The following is a 17,061-nucleotide window of genomic DNA, read 5'->3' as shown; positions in this document are numbered from 1 at the left end:
AACACGGGAAGTTTTATGTAAGTTGTTGCCAAAGCCATACTGCTGAACCTGGAGGACAAAGATCTCGATTTAAGAACTACCCCAGCCAAATACACCCTGTTGTGAATATTAGGAAAAAAAGAAATGCACGTTGGTCAGCTCAGTGCCAAGCCATTTTTCTGTGTGGTCTGGGGTCTTGTTCTTATAATTGTCAAACATACTTTCATTAGAACTGCCTCAGATGTGTGGAAGTGTCTACACACCTTCAGTTGTGTAGGTCCACAAGGTATTTTTTCTCTTGGTGTTTGTTTATCCTCGGCGTGTCTTCTTCACCAAGTTCCACTTTTCCGTGCTCCTCCTTTTATTCAGGATACGTGTTTCAGGCTTCGCCAGTAGTGCTGAAATATTAACTGTAGATTCATAGATCTCTTTATAAAGCTCCATATTCTGAAGCAGGCTTCCAGCTATGGCTAGGAACTTCAGGGGCACAAATCCCATTGACCTCTAAAAATGTGTACCTACGTTGCTGGGTGCTTCAGCAGAGTGTCCTCGCAGTGCCACGCCGTTCACCTGCCACCTAAATGGCCTCCTGACACTATAGATGTAGAGGACTGAACCAGTAGGATATAAACCCACCTGCCACTGTATATGTTTAGGGAAAACATGGGAAAATGCCAATTCTTTTCATCCCATGATTTAGAAATTGGAAGTGGCAGGGTTTTGCAGACGCAGTTGCTGTGATGCGATGATTAATTAGATTTCCGTCTGCAAAAGTTGCTCTTTATGCATCTCTTGGGCTATTTGTACAGGGACAGTAATGAACAGGGTTTTTCAGAAAAATACAGTAGAGGTGACTGAAAGAGAAATACCACTCAGTCCGTTAACAGGATTTTGTTAATGCCACAAAACACGTTTTTTTGCATATTTTTGTCGTCTACCATGTCTTCCCATTGCTCAGAATATTTAAGTCTACTCAGAAGGTGTAAAATGTTTATGCAGTTCTGAGAATTAACCTGTTAGATAGGAGACTGAGTAACTCTTTGTACTTTTTTTTGGTAGGGACTTTGGATCCCAGAAGGGGAGAAGGTTAAAATTCCTGTCGCTATTAAAGAGTTGAGAGAGGCTACATCCCCAAAAGCCAACAAGGAAATACTCGATGTAAGTTTTCGTGTTTGTTTTGTCAAGTTGTCAGTGGTCTGTGGATTTTCCTCTGTAACGACTAAAGGGATTTCAGGATGTTGGTTGGGAAGAAATATTTTGCACCCCAAATTGCATTCTCCATCTAGAAATACTGGGCTTCGCAGCCCAGGCTGCGAAGTGCTTTTCTATCCCCTATGAGTCCCTTGCTCGCAGTCCAAATACTGATGTTATACTCATGGGGTGGCACCTAAGGAGAGGTCAGGACCATACATTTACAGCTAATTCTGTTTTCTTTATTCTGATGTTTCAGGCCTTAAACTGTGGCACTCATTGCCATTATGGCAGTAGAACTCAAACCAGTAATAACAGATCTAATGATTTTTGAATCCTGACATTGCAGATTGTCATAAGCTAGTTGCTTGGTTACATAGGATTAAATTAACTATAAATCCAAAAGAAAAAAAAATCCCAGCTGTCTGATTTCTCTGCCATGAACAGCAAGAAATTGTCTCGCTTCCTGGAAGAGGCATGGGAATTTTACTCTCCTGCGTGGATATAGCTCATCACTTCAGAAAACAGGGAAAAAGGCTATGGGGCACTGTTTCAGGAGTTAATAAATATGTGCGTTTACATCAGGTGAGCCAGAGTCCTAAATACAAAGTTCTCTGAACTTGGAATAGCTAAAAATCTGAACTCTGTTTGCTAGATCTGGAGCCATACAACAGCAAGCACCAAGGCTATATATTTATAGATGAGGAAAGGAAAATGCTGCGCGGAGAGGAGCACTCACATGTTCAGTAGATGTTCAGTTCAGCTTCCCTGGGCTGTGATTCAGTCCTCAGCGACAAGAAACACATTGCATGTGTGTCTCCTGTTCAGCCCTACCAGCCCTGAGCTGGAGCCTGCTGGGTCAACCCCGGGACGCCCCAAGCAACGTAGTGTATTTGGTACAGATGAAGTCTTTAAGCTCCTCCTTGCTATACCCGCAGGAGTGTGCCTCTAGAAAACGTAGGTTGGAAACCTGGATTTGGCAGGGGCTCATCTGTCAGGTGCTTGTTTGCAGGGACAGGGCACAGGTCCCTGGTACGTCCCAAATGGACGTGTGAAGTGCAGGTCCGCACCTTGGGACAGCCTGTTTGCATGGAAGTGATGGTCCTTCAGCCACGGGGAAAACTGTGGGGTTTTTTTATTTTGGTATGAACTGAAGCACTTTAGCAGGAAATTTATTTAAAAAAAAAATAATAATAATCCAGCTTTGGACAGCAAATGACACCTCAGGTAGGAGGGTTCATCTCAAATGGTTCAAGCTGGCAAAGATCTTAACAAAAGGCCAAGTCTCATAGTGAGAATTGTCAGGATGAATGGCTGTGAACAAACCTACCTGTGCTACTGATGACAATAAAGCACACTGGATTTTTCCAATCACCCTGAATAAGCAGTGTTATTCCAGTACATTACTTCAACAGATCACGTGCTATGTACCGTATTGATTTGATATGTGTATTGCAGCAATGCAAAAGAATAGGTGGTCCCTCTCAGAATCCATACATGAAGCAGTATCCATCCTGATTTTAGTTTAGTTAGACTCCAGGCCAGTCTCAGCCCTTCCCCAGGTCCCCGACCCCTGTGGCCCTGGTCCCTGCCCCTCGCCTGCCTGTGGGCAGGCTGCCGTCCCTCCCTTCGCTGGCATTCCCCGCGTTGAGGAGCTGGCAAAGATGCTGCTCAGCTGCTTGTCCTGAGCTCTGCCCCTCGTTTCCCTCTTCACAGTGGTAAGAAGCATAACACAGTCTTCGCAAAGGATGCTTTGGACTTAACTGCATTAAATTCCTGTGCACTGAAGGACGGGTTAGTGAATAAGCCTACAGTACTGCATCCTGCCTTCAGCAGATCAAGATGTTCACACGACAGAGCAGTAGATGCAGGGACTGCGCGCTCTTCTATCGTATCAAAGTACTTTCTCTTTTCAAAGAAGCTTCTGTATCATATCCCCACTTTATCTTTTCTTTTCCATTGAATTAGGACGCTTAACAAACAGCTTTTGCTTTTTTCAGTCCTGTTCATTCTTCAGTTTATTTGGTTGGTGGAATTTGTTCTATATTTCAGAGGAAAATTTAAAAAAATACAAAACCAGTGAAAGAAGTCAGACAGATGACTCCAAAAGCTCCTCCCCAAACAGTTTTTTGCTACGCAACCCACTTTTCAAGGTCACCGAAACCTCAGAGATAATGATGTCCAATTAAAGATGATTTGTCTTACAGAAAGACGCTAGGTATGGAACAAGCACAGCAACTTTAGCTCATATAATCCAGGCGAGCTCTCGCTGGCTTTATTAGGGTAGGGCTAATTCAGAAGATTGTTGTCGAATACCAAGCATACTTGGAGCAGGTCAGAGCGTACCGCAGAGATTTCCAAGATAAACAGTTGAAACAAAGGCCCACTTTAATGTCTTGGGCTACTTAGAGGGACCAACAACCGCACAATAGCTCCCTTCTGCTCCCTGCGAGGAGGCAGTGGCCTATTTTACTTTGCAGTATCAAATGTAATAGGCAACGTCAACGCTTGGACGCTCTCCGAAAGCTGTGTGGCCCGTACACCCACCCCGCTCTTTCAGCATCCCGGTTCTCAGCCCCCAGGTCAGCCCTGCATGGGCTGCACGGCAGATGGGTAGTGAGAACGGCTCCGACTCTGCAGATTTTTTTTCCCCTGCCTGCTGAAATGAATACAATATGGATCTGAATCCCAGCGGGAAGCAAGGAAAGGAACAGACGCCCTTCGTCGGTACAACGGCTCGGTTTGGAAGCCTAGGGAGATTTAGCACGTTTTGGTCTCTGCTTACATCTGAGCATCGTATAGTGGATTCGCAAGGTTCTCTAAAAAACACTGCCACAAATATCTACGTAATTGAATAGCACATTGTATCCGTGCTTTATCTTTCCTCGGGCTAGCCTACAGAATCAGTGTTAGCCTTGACGGAGAGTTGTTTTTCAATGCCCTGCTCACATCCTGCAGTAGGTTGAGGAGCCCTTACCCAGTTCTTCCAGAGATCTTCTTTAACCTGGCTGCCTGCCAACAAGGATACCAAATGCAGAATTAGCACCTCAGAAGAAAACTGCATTACATCATGTTTTGCTTAGGCTGACACGTCAAACAACAATACCAAGGCCAGAATGTATTGCTTAAGAATTGGGGTTGCTTATTTCTTGAACGTCATTGCTTTAATAACTTTGTTTAATAATAGTTCTTACCAGCTACACAGCTATGTGACATCTGTGGAAAGCTTGTTAGATGATGAGTAAAGTGCTATGGTATTTCATTTCTTAAGCTCTTCGAAAGTGCAGATTTGCTCCTTTCCCTGGCACAATAGTAGCCTGACTATTATTTTAGGCTTTGGGGGGCAGCTAGCCTAATGTTGAATTGCTAAGGGATGATTAGTTGGTGTCGCTCCAGATGCTGAGTTAAGATGCTGACCTAAAAGCTCACTGCGTGGAAAAATTCCCATTTATTTCCCATTGTGTTGGTTTTCAATCAAATGGCTTTAAAAATGTCTAGAAGTGAAACACTGTAAATCAGACACAAAGTTAATTTAAAAAAACCCACAACTTCAGCTCTTATTTTTTCCCCCTATTGGAATCTATTCTTTGAGCTTGCATTTGACAGTGGATGTCAGTGTAAATATAGATCTCAAATTTAAATCTGTAAGTAGTTTTTGCATACAAAAAACATGAAGTCGGGCGTTTTTACCATGTTGAAGGATGTATTCAGTGTGTCTGGAGCATACTGCACCAGCCTCTGAAGGGGCCTCTCCCTTCCTACAGAAGAGCAAAGGAAGAGGAGGTATCTTGGGTACCTTAGATAGGTACTTAAAGCTACATAGGGTGAACCCAGGCTTGAAAGAAGAGTCTTTCACATATTTATGAAACTCGAACCCAAAATTCCAGTTGACCAAAGGGTTTATTATGCTTAGGCTCCCACATTAGAAGTACCTTCCTGGTATCAGTTGCATTGCTAAATGGGTCTAAAACAGCTTTTCCAATTGGGGGAAATATTTTCACCAGTGTTGCTTAAAGACAGACATGTATTCAGTCTTCTAGAGAGCTGAACTGATCGTTAACCTGTTTGGTTTGACATGGTCTGAAGAACAGAAGCCTTGTCTCTTAGAAAGCGAAACTGTCAGTCCCATCCTAGATGACAACTTTTGACTTTGTAGGTTAGTACTAACCCTGACAGAGGGACAGAGGTCTCAAAAGTACGGATTTGCAGTCAGTTTTGTGGAAAGATTTGTGGAGGTAAAAAAGCCATATGACGCATGTTCACCAGATGTGTGCCCTTGCAGTTAGGTGCTCAAAATGATGAAATCCCATCAGCTTCCAGTTGATGTTCAATTTATTAATACCTCCTAGGACTGTAAGTTTTGTCCCCAGGATTTTATGTCCCATGTTTGCTTGGTGTACCAGGAGCATGAGACTGGCTCTTCTGCGGCACATCAGTGATGCTTCAGTGTTCAAAATCCACCGAGTGGAAAAAACTTGGTCCACAGAGTGGGAAATACAAGTATTTTGTGTATGATACAGGGCACAGAGTTTGCATATAGTATTTTAGCAACCTCTTGAATGACCAACTTATTTTATACTGCCCCCAAGCATTTCTGTCATGCCAAATGGAGTGTTCCACATTGCTTTTTTTCCTTTCTTCTCAGGAAGCTTACGTGATGGCTAGTGTTGACAATCCGCATGTGTGCCGCTTGTTGGGAATCTGCCTCACTTCTACTGTTCAGCTCATCACACAGCTGATGCCTTACGGCTGCCTCCTTGATTACATCCGAGAGCACAAGGACAACATCGGCTCCCAGTACCTTCTCAACTGGTGTGTGCAGATTGCAAAGGTAAGCGGACCGGCACGCCGCCAGATCAGCTAGAACTCAGACTCGTAACACGGGGATCTGACAGCACGTAATGTATTTATTTACTTACTTCTCTCTGTAAGTCTTTATATTTCACCACATGGTTCCTAGATAGCTCATACATGACAGTAAGCGGTTACTTTGTCTTAAACAATTTACCATTTTCAAGCTGCTGTGCAAAACTTAACTATTATTCAAAATGCTCCTGGGCAGCGTAATATTATCACCAAGGCATTTATGTCCAAACCAAACACCCTGTAATGAAACAATAATGTGATGCAACGAAGCTGCGGCAGGGAAGGGAGTAGAATTTGGCAATTACCGTACCAAAGTGCTGCTTCCATCAGGGGATTTCTTTGAGCTGTGCCATGGGGCAAACAGCGATGTTGTTGAAGGCACCTTCTTGTGTGCCTCGGAGAATTTCAGGCTGAAATCCCTGAGGCCTGGGGATCGAAACTGCTGATTAATAAATACCGGCTCCATTTAGCACAGGCTGGCTGTGACCAAAAGATGTTCAGGCACCCCAGGGCTGTTCTGTAATTTATATGCACTGAGTTGGTGCCTGTAATTTAATTGCAGTGGCCATAGTGCCAAGTAAAAGACTCGGTATCACACCTGGCACTGTTTGCCAAAGAGAAGAGCAGCTAAGGAGACTGAAGTAGAGCCTCTAGCCCTTAGCAGCAATATGCTGTGTTTGGAAGGTGGTTAGCCATTTGCAAGCATGGAAGAATGGAGCAAAACCAGCCAAAAAAAATAGCTGCAGTTTGTTGGAGACTTGTCGTATGAGATGGCAGTATCCACGAAGCCCCTCTGCTTTAATGCTGCTTATTTCGGGAACGCCGGTCTGCAAGCTAACCACACACTTACAGCCTTATCGGTCCCTTGAGACCTTGTATACATCCCAGGCTCACCCGGCCGTGGTTTGCTCTCAGGAAACATGCTGAGGACCTCAGAAATGTATCCACCAAAAGTATACAGAGCACATTTTTCATCTTGGTGTGTGTACTTTTTTACAGCGCGCTCCACAGCAAGTGAGTTTTAATTTATGCGTCCACCTGGGATGTGAACTGCCTTTTTCTGACTCTTTTCGTCTCTTCTTTCAAATCAATTACTGCTCTGTCCTGGTTTCAGTCCCTTTGGAGGATGAGCTGGAGGCCACATTTCTCTCCTCCTCCTTGTTAATTTTTAAGGTGGCAAAATCAGTCCCCAAATTGATCCTTGGGGCATCGCTTGCCCGAAAGGTTGCCATTCACAATTGTTAGCTTCTGTTTGATTTTTTTTTCATGTTGGTTCAACATTCGCCCACAGCAACCTCTACCCTCTCCAGTGCTGCCTGACCTTCAACGCACTCCTTTGTGCCGCTCCGCACTGAAGTTCTCCTCAAAGCGCTCGTAAATCACACGTACAGCTTTTTCCCACCAATGTGTCTGGTGTTACTACTCTGATAAAGTCGTGCCAGATTTTTGGGCATTCTCTGACTCCTTAAAAATGTACTTTTGGAGAGGAAAAAAAATGGGAACAAATATATTTATGTCTGGTAACTAACCAGCAGGAGGCAAGTTCCCTGGGAAGCTTATTTTTGTTTCTGTTTTCACAGCTTTGAATGAAGTTTTCTTTGCATCTTTTACAAACATTGTCTTTCACTGAGGCATGGAGTCCTGTCTTTCAGACAAGATGTTATGACTGAGCATAGACGCTCCATGTGCAGAAACACAGTGAAGCAACTCTTTGAACACATTGGTCTCAGGCTCAGTGATGAAAAATGGCTTAAACCCCAGGCCTGCACACAATTAAAGATCTGCTGAACTTTCTAGGCCAGCAGTTCAACGTCTTCGGTGTACGGTTATGCACGTGCACAAGTCTTTCAGCCATCAGCGTCCTAAACAGCTTAGTGTGAAACTGATGTTCTGCCTTTCAGCAGCTTTGCGTCTTAATAAGTCTCTGCAGCAAGAGACATTTAGCAGGAAATTTTTTGTCCTACTGGGGCTAGATTATGTGATTCTTATTATTTTTTGTTTTAAGATAGTCTGTTTTCTGTCGGCAGCTCGAGATTCTTTTGTTTCAAGAGCTCTGCTCGCGAAAGATCTATTTGTGTAGTCAAACGCACGCTCGTAGTGGCATTGCGCCAGTTTGTTTGGGTGGTTTGTTTTGGCAACATTAGCAGCGCATGGGTGAAGTTCTGCTGAGGGACTGGGGTGGAGGATTCGATGGTGGTCCAGGTTAGCAGTGGGCTTAGGAAGGGGGTGGAGGCTGGAAGGGAATAATTCCCTCCAGTGCTCTATCGCCACATCAACTTGATCATTTTGCTGCTAACTTTGTAGGTTAGAAGTACTTTTTTATTCATTCTCTCTTCATAAAAACACAAGCGCCTAAGCCTGGCCAGCAGAAACCTCGGGACTGGGAATAATTGTGGGTTTTAGAAAAGATCTTGCAGGAAACTTAGAATTCATGAACTTTTTGATTCCGTACACCAAGAGACTGGTGTTGAGGGAAAGGGGAATAATCTCTGTGGTCAGAAACACAGCTGTTAGATTTATGCTTTAGAAGTCAAACCGGCATAATTAGCCTTATTCTTCCTCGAGAGGCAGTTGTAACAAAAAAGCACGTATGCTATGGCGAACCCAGTCTAACCATGGGAGGCAGTGAAACCGGAAGAACTTGCCTTTTCAAAGAGGACTTGAAAACAGATGCATCTCTGTGCCCAGCCATAAAATGAATTTTTTGATTTTTTTTTTCCTTTTCTCACCTTTGCAGTGGGATGCCTCATTGTTAGCAGGGCGAAGGCAGAGTACACTGTAACGAGACGCAGGACCGGCCACTTTGAATGATTAATTTATTTTTGCTTGGACTCTTCTCCTAGGTCATTAATGTCTAAACACTCTCTGTAAGGTTGGCCTGTGCACTTATGGAAGGTGATAGTTAAATTCTGCGCTGAAGTCACTGGCGTTGCACAAGTGCAGCTGAAAGAAGGGTTTGCCCCCTTATTTGCAAGTCCTATCCTGATTTTATATTTCTTGAACTAAATCCCAAAGGAACCGCATCCCTGCTACTGTCCCTGTTCTTCTCCGTCACTCCACCGACACACGGACCCACAAAAAGGTTCCTGGAGGATAATAGTTGCTTCTCCGTGTAACCGTGCAAGCGCACATCCTCTCCCTGCAATAAGCATCACGTAAATTGAAATGGCAAACCTTTTTCTGAAAGGGGGATAGGTTACCACGCGTTTACGGTGGTGTGCGTACAGTTACCACAGAGCAGCTGAAGTTTGGTAACTCGTTTGCACATCCAAGCCCAAAGCGCGCGATGCCTACCGCCGGTCTGTCGTATTGCAGGGAATGAACTATTTGGAGGAGCGTCGCCTGGTGCACCGTGACCTTGCTGCCAGGAACGTCCTCGTTAAGACTCCTCAACATGTGAAAATCACGGACTTCGGGCTGGCAAAGCTGCTCGGTGCCGATGAGAAGGAGTATCACGCCGAGGGAGGCAAGGTAAAGCGCATCGGAGAAATGAACCGCTGCGAATTCGTCGGTGTCTGTGCTTGTGCACGAGCCTTAAACACGGTGTAGGGGGGGGAAGAGAGGGGGTTTTTCAAAGCACTCAGCTGCCGTCTCAGCGTGCTGCCTTTGAAGCCTGTGGGAGTCCTCTGAAATCAGCCGAAGCAGCGTCAGGCCAGTGGGACTGCAGTGGGAGCGGAGGTAGCAGAGCAGCGAATGCTTTTGAAATTCCCACCCAGAATGTCTGGGAAAAAGCAAGATTATTAAAAAAACATTAAAAAAGAAAAAAGCACAGCTGAATTCATCAGTGTAGCCAACACCAATAACACTGTGCAGTTTATGAAGAGAAAGGGAATGCTGTATATTTATAGCAGAAGAAAGACCTGTCAGACTTGGTTCAACACGCCTCTGTGTTGTACTACGTGCTGATGGAGGGGATGTGTCCTGCTGAGAAATTAAAGAGAAGCTGCTTGCAAATATTGCGGAGACCATAAATGGAAACCATATGAGCGCAGATCAGTCTTTGTCGTACAGCCTGAAATTGGATTTGTGTCCTGTTATGACAGGAGAAGGTTGAAAAAAACAGTAATTTGGCTGTTAAAAATATTGTAAAACTAATTTGTAAGAGATATTTCTAATAGGCCTAATATTTCACAAGTTCCCAGATTCAACATAATAAACAAAAATAATAATAAGGGACTCCAAAGTTGCCTGCTCTACCACTCAGATAGTTGTGTTGTCTGTTGGTTGTTTTTTTCCCCTTCTGCAACCAAACTATTGGTTTAAACACCACCTGGTGGTAAATATTGCTGATAAATTTTGGGTGAGCCTCTTAAGATTTATTTGTGATTTTTCCTAGGTTCCTATTAAATGGATGGCCTTGGAGTCAATTTTACACCGGATTTACACTCATCAAAGCGATGTCTGGAGTTATGGTGAGTCTAAAACCGGCTATAATTATTGCAAATGGGTTGGGAAATTGCAGGATTTGCTAGTGACTCTACACAGACCCTTTTTTCTTCCTATTATCCAAAGGTGAAAGATTAAAGAGAAACAATGGGCCCAAATCACCTATTCAATAAAGTAAAATTCCCTTGAAATTGCATGCCAGTAAGTTATGTTTTGCAGATGATGAGCCCTCCCCTGAAAGGGGCTGCAGGTAGGAGACTCTGCTCCATTTGCTGAAGTTCTGCTGATGCTTTTCTTCAGCAACTTCGCGTGAAATAGAACTGGGCTGGCAATAAAGCCACGTAACTAGAGGGAGGACTTAAAACCATCGGCCACGCTGTCGGCCAGTGTCAATCAGTGTAACTCTGCTGTGGCCTACAATGTTTGTGCTGTCCTGGTATTGAGAGGACAACGCTAAAAGGGAAGCAATGGGATAACCTCCTTAGAGAGTTCATTTTATATTCGGTGTAGTTCATAAGCCAGCTTCAAAGAAAGAGGAGCAGAAAGGAAACTGTTCAAAACAACTTATTCCAAAATGTCCACTCCGTGGGCTCTTACATTCCTGGAAAATATTTAATGCAGATGGTCAGATCCTGTGTCCTTTTAGAAGAAGTACAGCCTCTGGTCCTCTTAATCCGTTTAAGTATCTTGGCATCCAAAATCTTGTTTTGTATCCTAAGCTACCAGACAATCACAACAGCTACACCACGAGAGTACGTGGTACGTCAGCAAAGGACACTGAGGCAGCTGGTTTACACATCTGTCAAAAACTGCTCTTGTTTGTCTCCAAAGAGATTGTGTTCAAACAAAAAGGCAACTTCAATTTTTAAAACCACTTGCTGGGTTGGAGTCAGGAGGCAGTAACCTGCGTTTCCTTTCTGTGGGGCTGGGAAGTTTGCGGGATGTTCAACACTGAGATACTAGCTGAGATTTAAAAAAAACAAACAAAAAAACCCAAAAAGGAAATCAGAATGGTTTCAACCTGTTTTTCAATTTGTCTCTGTTCCAAATCATGGCAGAAAATGCTTTTCCTGCATGAGGCTCTGGCAACGCAGTGCCTCCGGGAGAGCCCTCTCTGCTCACCGCCTCTCTGCGCCCAGGCCAAGCACCCCGGCTCCCAGCAAAGCCTCTCTCACGGTCTTCTCTTCCCACCCTGCAGGTGTGACAGTTTGGGAGCTGATGACATTTGGGTCCAAGCCGTACGACGGGATCCCCGCCAGTGAAATCTCCTCTGTCTTGGAGAAGGGCGAGCGTTTGCCCCAGCCCCCCATCTGTACCATCGATGTCTATATGATCATGGTCAAATGTGAGTGCACATTTGGGGTTGTGGGTGCTCACCTAAGTCGAATAAGTAGCAGAGTTGCCTTCATCGCGTCACATTTGTATATGCTGCGCTCTTGGTGATGGCACAGAAATAGGGTTATGCGAAAAGAGTGTTGACGCCAGATTGTGTTCCCGCACCTTGAGCTTTGGCTAGGAGCGTGGGATGTGGCTTCATTAGTCGCTAATTCAGCCAAACTACTATTTTTTTCACTAGTCACACCACTGGCTGATATTGTCAATTATTTTAAACTGATATTGTCAGGCAGTATAAATTAGCATAACGCCACCCACTTTACATGATACTCTGGGTTTGTATGTCTAGAAAATAAAATTAGCCCAGCCTTCTCCTCCAGGCTCCCCCTCAGTTCAGTAATATGCCTCCCCCTGCAATCACCCACGTGGATCACGTGCTCCTTTTGCTAAAGGAGTGCCGGGAGCACAGGCACCACCATAATGGCAGATGCACATGAGGATCCGGAGTTCCTCATCCGATTTCTTCCTCATTTTTGGATGGCCCCTTTTCGGCACACAGCCGTTGCTGTAAAGTAGCACAGGAGCTGGGGGTCTCTGAAGCACTTTTCGGCCATTTTTAGGGCACGTCAAAGGGCTTCTGAACCCCAAACCCCTTTTCCATCTGTATCAGCTGCTAAAATGTCAGATTATTACCTGGTTTCCCCGCTCACTCCCAGTAGTGTCTGTGAGGATGCTGGTAAGAAGCCCACTAGGTGGCATTTAAGACCTTCTCACTGGAGCAAAATGTACCTGTTCCTGAAACAGGGGCCACGCTACCATGAACACCCCGTAGTGCAGCACTTTTGGGGAGTCCTGAAGCGCCCCAGTGTTGCTTTGTCAGGACAGGCACCGCACAGGGAGAGCCTGATCCTGTGTTCAGCAGGGCGAGCAGGAACCGGATCCAGATGTGTGCACCTAGCCTGGGAGGTGCGCAGTCCCGAAAGCAATGTCCTGGAAACTCCTCCTCGGTGATGCTGAACCCTACTGACACCTCAGCCCTGCCAACATCTCCGCTTGCAGCAGTCATCCCAGGTCTTCGAAAGCGCTGCACTAGAGCAGGTCCTCAGGGGCTGAGCCTTCGCAAAGCTCAGCAGCTCCATCCGTTGACCTTCCTTTGGGTCAGTCCAGATGTAGAAAGCAGGCATTTTTCCAGGCACCTGTTGCTTTCAAAACACCACCAGTGGAGTGTCCCCATCCCCTTTCATACCATTACGCTAAATTTGAACGCAAGAGCCTGAGGATCTGGGGTTTGACCCTTCTTCCTTCTGCCGCAGGACTCGGTTGCACATCTTCCACTGCTCTGATCACCCCGTGTTTGCAGGCTACAGCACGGACCCTGTTGAAGCCATGCCATTTTTTCTAAAGGAATTCAGGATTCCCAGTCATCTCTTTTATAAGCAGAGAGCATAAACCGAAATGTTCAAAGTTGTGGCACAACAATCTTTATTATTTTTTATTTAAGGAGCAGTATTTAAACAAATGCAACTCACAGGTAGATTCAGAAATAGCAGATGCTACTTCTGCAATAGCAGCAAACTCCCAAATGCTCCATTCGGTCTAAAAGCAAGAAGGGTTTCTTCTTGAATTAGCAGGGGATCACATTTCTAGCATGGTAAAAAGTCACTGGCAATGATGAGATTTTGTCTAATGCAGATTTCAGATGGCATATTATCACTTCATTTCTCCATTACTATGGATAGGCTGTTTCTTATGAGTTCCTCCAGACACACTAAGCTTGACCTTTATTATTTTTAAGCACAAGAGTCTCTGCATCAGCTCATCTGTTAGTTGATAACAGATAGTGTGGGTTTCCTAAGTAATCTCACATGTTAAGCCACCAGTATCTATATTTGAAATCTCTTCTAGCATTGATCCACACTAAGCTGTAGGACTTGTTTTTGTTGAAGTCCGTTTACTAATTAAATACAGCTTAGATACGGTTCATCTGTCAAAATGTCCCCAGCGAGGATGTTTTGAATTTTAGAAGACATCTGGTACAGCGGGTAGCTTCTGCTTTAGGCTCCCCAGGATTTCACGAAGCAGCGCAGTGAGGTCTAGACAGCCAAATCACCGTACATCTGCAGGCACACGCTGAAGTTAGTTTGCTTCCCCTCCTTCAAGAGCTTTTTCAGAGCAGCCTAATTTGGACCGACCCAGGCTGGCCACCCATTTGGTACCCTCAGGAGTGATAGGTTATTGTCACGCGGGTAGGACCTCCCTGCCCAAGCGGAGATAGGCCAGCAGGAGAGGAGACAGGCTCAGCCTGGAGCTTTTCCGACGTGGGGTTTTATTACCTCCTTCATTCTTCCCAAAACGGCCAAGATGTGCATTTTAAATGCTGAAAGTCACAGCAGTGGCTGGTGAATGAACTTTTTATGGTGGTCCCTTACGGGTAGAACCTTAACAGCATGTATGGTGCTGTTCTTTTCACTGTTACGTTTTGTTTTAAGCTCTGTGTTTGATCACCAAAACAACTTTATTTGTGTGTTGCTTTCCCTGTCATCCCTTCAGGCTGGATGATCGATGCAGACAGCCGTCCCAAGTTCCGCGAACTGATCGCCGAGTTCTCGAAAATGGCCCGTGACCCCCCACGCTATCTCGTTATACAGGTACTAAACCCAATGGTAGGAAGATGTCTGATAGGCATTTAATATGAGGCCCTAAATCATTAGTAATGCATATGAAAATATATAGTATGGATAATTTAAGGCCAGATTTACCGTTGCTTTCCAGTTCTTAACACATTCAGCTAGAACCACAAACAAAATTTCAAGACCAGTCCCTGTTTTCTTAGTACTGGTCCCAGTCTAGGACCGGTAATACTCCATACTGCAGTCCTGAGAGGAGAAGAGTTTGATCTTCTTCAAAACACAGATATTTTACAGCAGCATAGACAGAGATTGCAGGCCCAAATTCCCCAAAACTCTAGGTAAATTTTGTTAAGCACACAGATCAAGATTCTGCATCTCAGACCTCTTGCTAAATTACATTGTCTCTCAGAGAAGGGGATAATGAGGGCTTGAAGGGAGTCTGCGAGTCCTCTCTCACGCCGCCTTGTCTCACAGGGAGACGATAGGATGCACCTGCCCAGCCCTACGGACTCCAAGTTTTATCGTACCCTGATGGAGGAGGAGGACATGGAAGATATAGTGGACGCGGATGAGTATCTCGTGCCACACCAGGGCTTCTTCAACAGCCCCTCAACATCCCGCACTCCGCTCTTGAGTTCATTGGTATGAAACTTTCCCTGTGTGGAAACATGACAAGCAATTTTCAGAGTGATCTGCTTCTCATAATGTCTGTATTTTCTTTCTCTCTCTTTTAAAAAGAGTGCTACTAGCAACAATTCTGCTACAACCTGCATTGACAGAAACGGGGTAAGTGGGATGACCTTTAAAAAAAGAGCAACTTCTCCTCTGTGCGTCAACTTCTACAAAACAGTCCCTTTAATATTGATTTTCTCTACTTCAAACCTAGCAGGGGCACCCTGTGAGGGAAGACAGCTTTGTCCAGAGGTATAGCTCAGACCCAACGGGCGCTTTCTTGGAGGACAGCATAGATGACGGCTTCCTGCCAGCCCCGGGTGAGTACCTCTCCCGTGTTTCTATCCCATAGCCACTCATTCACAAGCCATTTGGTTGTGAATATAATCGTTGTCCTTCCTTTCCTGTAGAAAGGAAGCAATCCAAATGCTTCCGACCTGTTTTGGTCGGTAAATGGGAGTGAAAATGTGTGCACATACCCTTTTCCTAGACCTTTTCTGGCTGCTTCTGACCGTTTCTCATGTCGGTTCCTTCACCAGCCAAGTTCCTCATGTTTGCCACGTGTGCCATCTGGCCGGGGAGTTTGCATGCGTGGTTACACGTTTAAAGCTTTCTACCACCCCTGCACTTCGGAAAATATCCTCTAAAAACCGGGTTTCACCCCTTAAACCATTTCAGCAATATAAATAGCCTTCCGGCAGTTTCACTGCTTTCAGATGTTGATACACAGAAGGCAGCTCACAGTTTCACGTGGACTTAACAGTGTAGGCGGTCGGAGAGGGAGCCAGCAAGCACCGAGGGAGCTGCCGCTGGGTTATGCAGCCGGGATGCTTTGTGTCCTTAAAAAAAACCCAAGCAACCCTTCCAAGAATACACCACAGCTAAAAAGGGTGAAAGACCCTGCAGGGGATGGCATTTAAGTGAGATGTGGAGTCTCTGTTTCCGCCAGTCCTGTATTTTCTAGGCACTTCCCTCATCTCTAAACATTCTTCTAGGGAAACAGCTTCTGGCAGCAAAGCTCCCTGACTGCAATTTCAGAACAGTATCTGGGACGTAGCCACCCCCACGTCACTAAAATCAGCAGCAGCTATCTCGCTGTCTCGTGGTCCAAGCTGTCTTTCTGCTGCTTTGCAAACCGAATTCCTGAAGGTGAACTTTGGGGCAGCCACGGCAGTTTGGTGCCACGGCACGGCAGTCCCTGCCTTTGGCTCTCGTCCGCTCCGGGACGTTCAGTGAGAAGCTGTGCACGAAGAGCAAGTGGCAGCTGGGTTGAAACTGCACCTCGAGTGATGCAAGAGGCTGCATGGGTTATGTGTCTTCATTTTCATTCCTTTTGATTTTTATTTTCTTTTTTATTCCAGAGTATGTAAACCAGTTGGTGCCCAAGAAAGCATCTGCCTCAGCAGTCCAGAATCCAATCTACAACAACTTCTCGCTCACAGCAAACTCAAAGGTCCCCACGGACTCCAGCTACCAGAATTCACACAGCACAGCTGTGGACAACCCCGAGTATCTCAACACCAACCAGTCTCCGCTGGCCAAGACGGTCTTTGAGAGCTCTCCTTACTGGATCCAGGCAGGCAACCACCAAATAAATCTGGACAATCCTGACTACCAGCAGGACTTCTTACCGAAGGAAACCAAACCTAACGGTCTCTTGAAAGTTCCCGCAGCAGAGAACCCGGAGTACTTGAGGGTAGCAGCACCAAAAAGTGAATACATTGAAGCCTCAGCATGACCATAGAGAATTTCTTCTTGCGGCGAGGCAAGCCAGACTCTCGGTGAATCACCTGGCTGCTGCAAGAACGGACTCTTGCTCGTAGCGAACAGCGACCGCAATGCATCAATAAGCACACCTTCCCTTTTCGGCATGGGGGCTGAAACTGCGAAGCCTGTCTGAGGGTAGTTTGGGTCTTTTCCTGCCCATTTCCACGTAATAACTGAGGCCCATAGCCTGCACTCGGATGCATGTTGGGATGGAGCGGGATCTTCCTGGACAGAA

At 45.4% G+C, this 17,061-nt stretch overlaps 1 protein-coding gene across 2 annotated transcripts in view; it reads left to right on the top strand.

The window, feature by feature from the left end:
* Positions 1–16,797, top strand: part of EGFR (epidermal growth factor receptor) — a 45,732-nt gene extending 28,935 nt beyond the window's left edge. For both annotated transcript variants that reach the window (XM_059818969.1, XM_059818968.1), the window contains 10 exons: positions 1,039–1,137; positions 5,816–6,001; positions 9,352–9,507; positions 10,373–10,448; positions 11,621–11,767; positions 14,308–14,405; positions 14,862–15,029; positions 15,126–15,173; positions 15,274–15,379; positions 16,421–16,797. In XM_059818969.1, the coding sequence (XP_059674952.1) occupies positions 1,039–1,137; positions 5,816–6,001; positions 9,352–9,507; positions 10,373–10,448; positions 11,621–11,767; positions 14,308–14,405; positions 14,862–15,029; positions 15,126–15,173; positions 15,274–15,379; positions 16,421–16,797 (1,461 nt within the window). The remainder of the gene's footprint in view (positions 1–1,038; positions 1,138–5,815; positions 6,002–9,351; positions 9,508–10,372; positions 10,449–11,620; positions 11,768–14,307; positions 14,406–14,861; positions 15,030–15,125; positions 15,174–15,273; positions 15,380–16,420) is intronic.
* Positions 16,798–17,061: the final 264 nt, after the last annotated feature.

Source organism: Gavia stellata, chromosome 6, assembly GCF_030936135.1.
Source record: "Gavia stellata isolate bGavSte3 chromosome 6, bGavSte3.hap2, whole genome shotgun sequence".
NCBI classification, from domain to species: Eukaryota; Metazoa; Chordata; class Aves; order Gaviiformes; family Gaviidae; genus Gavia; species Gavia stellata.
The sequence above is the reverse complement of the archived record's forward strand: the minus strand, read 5'-3'. Positions and strand labels throughout refer to the sequence as shown.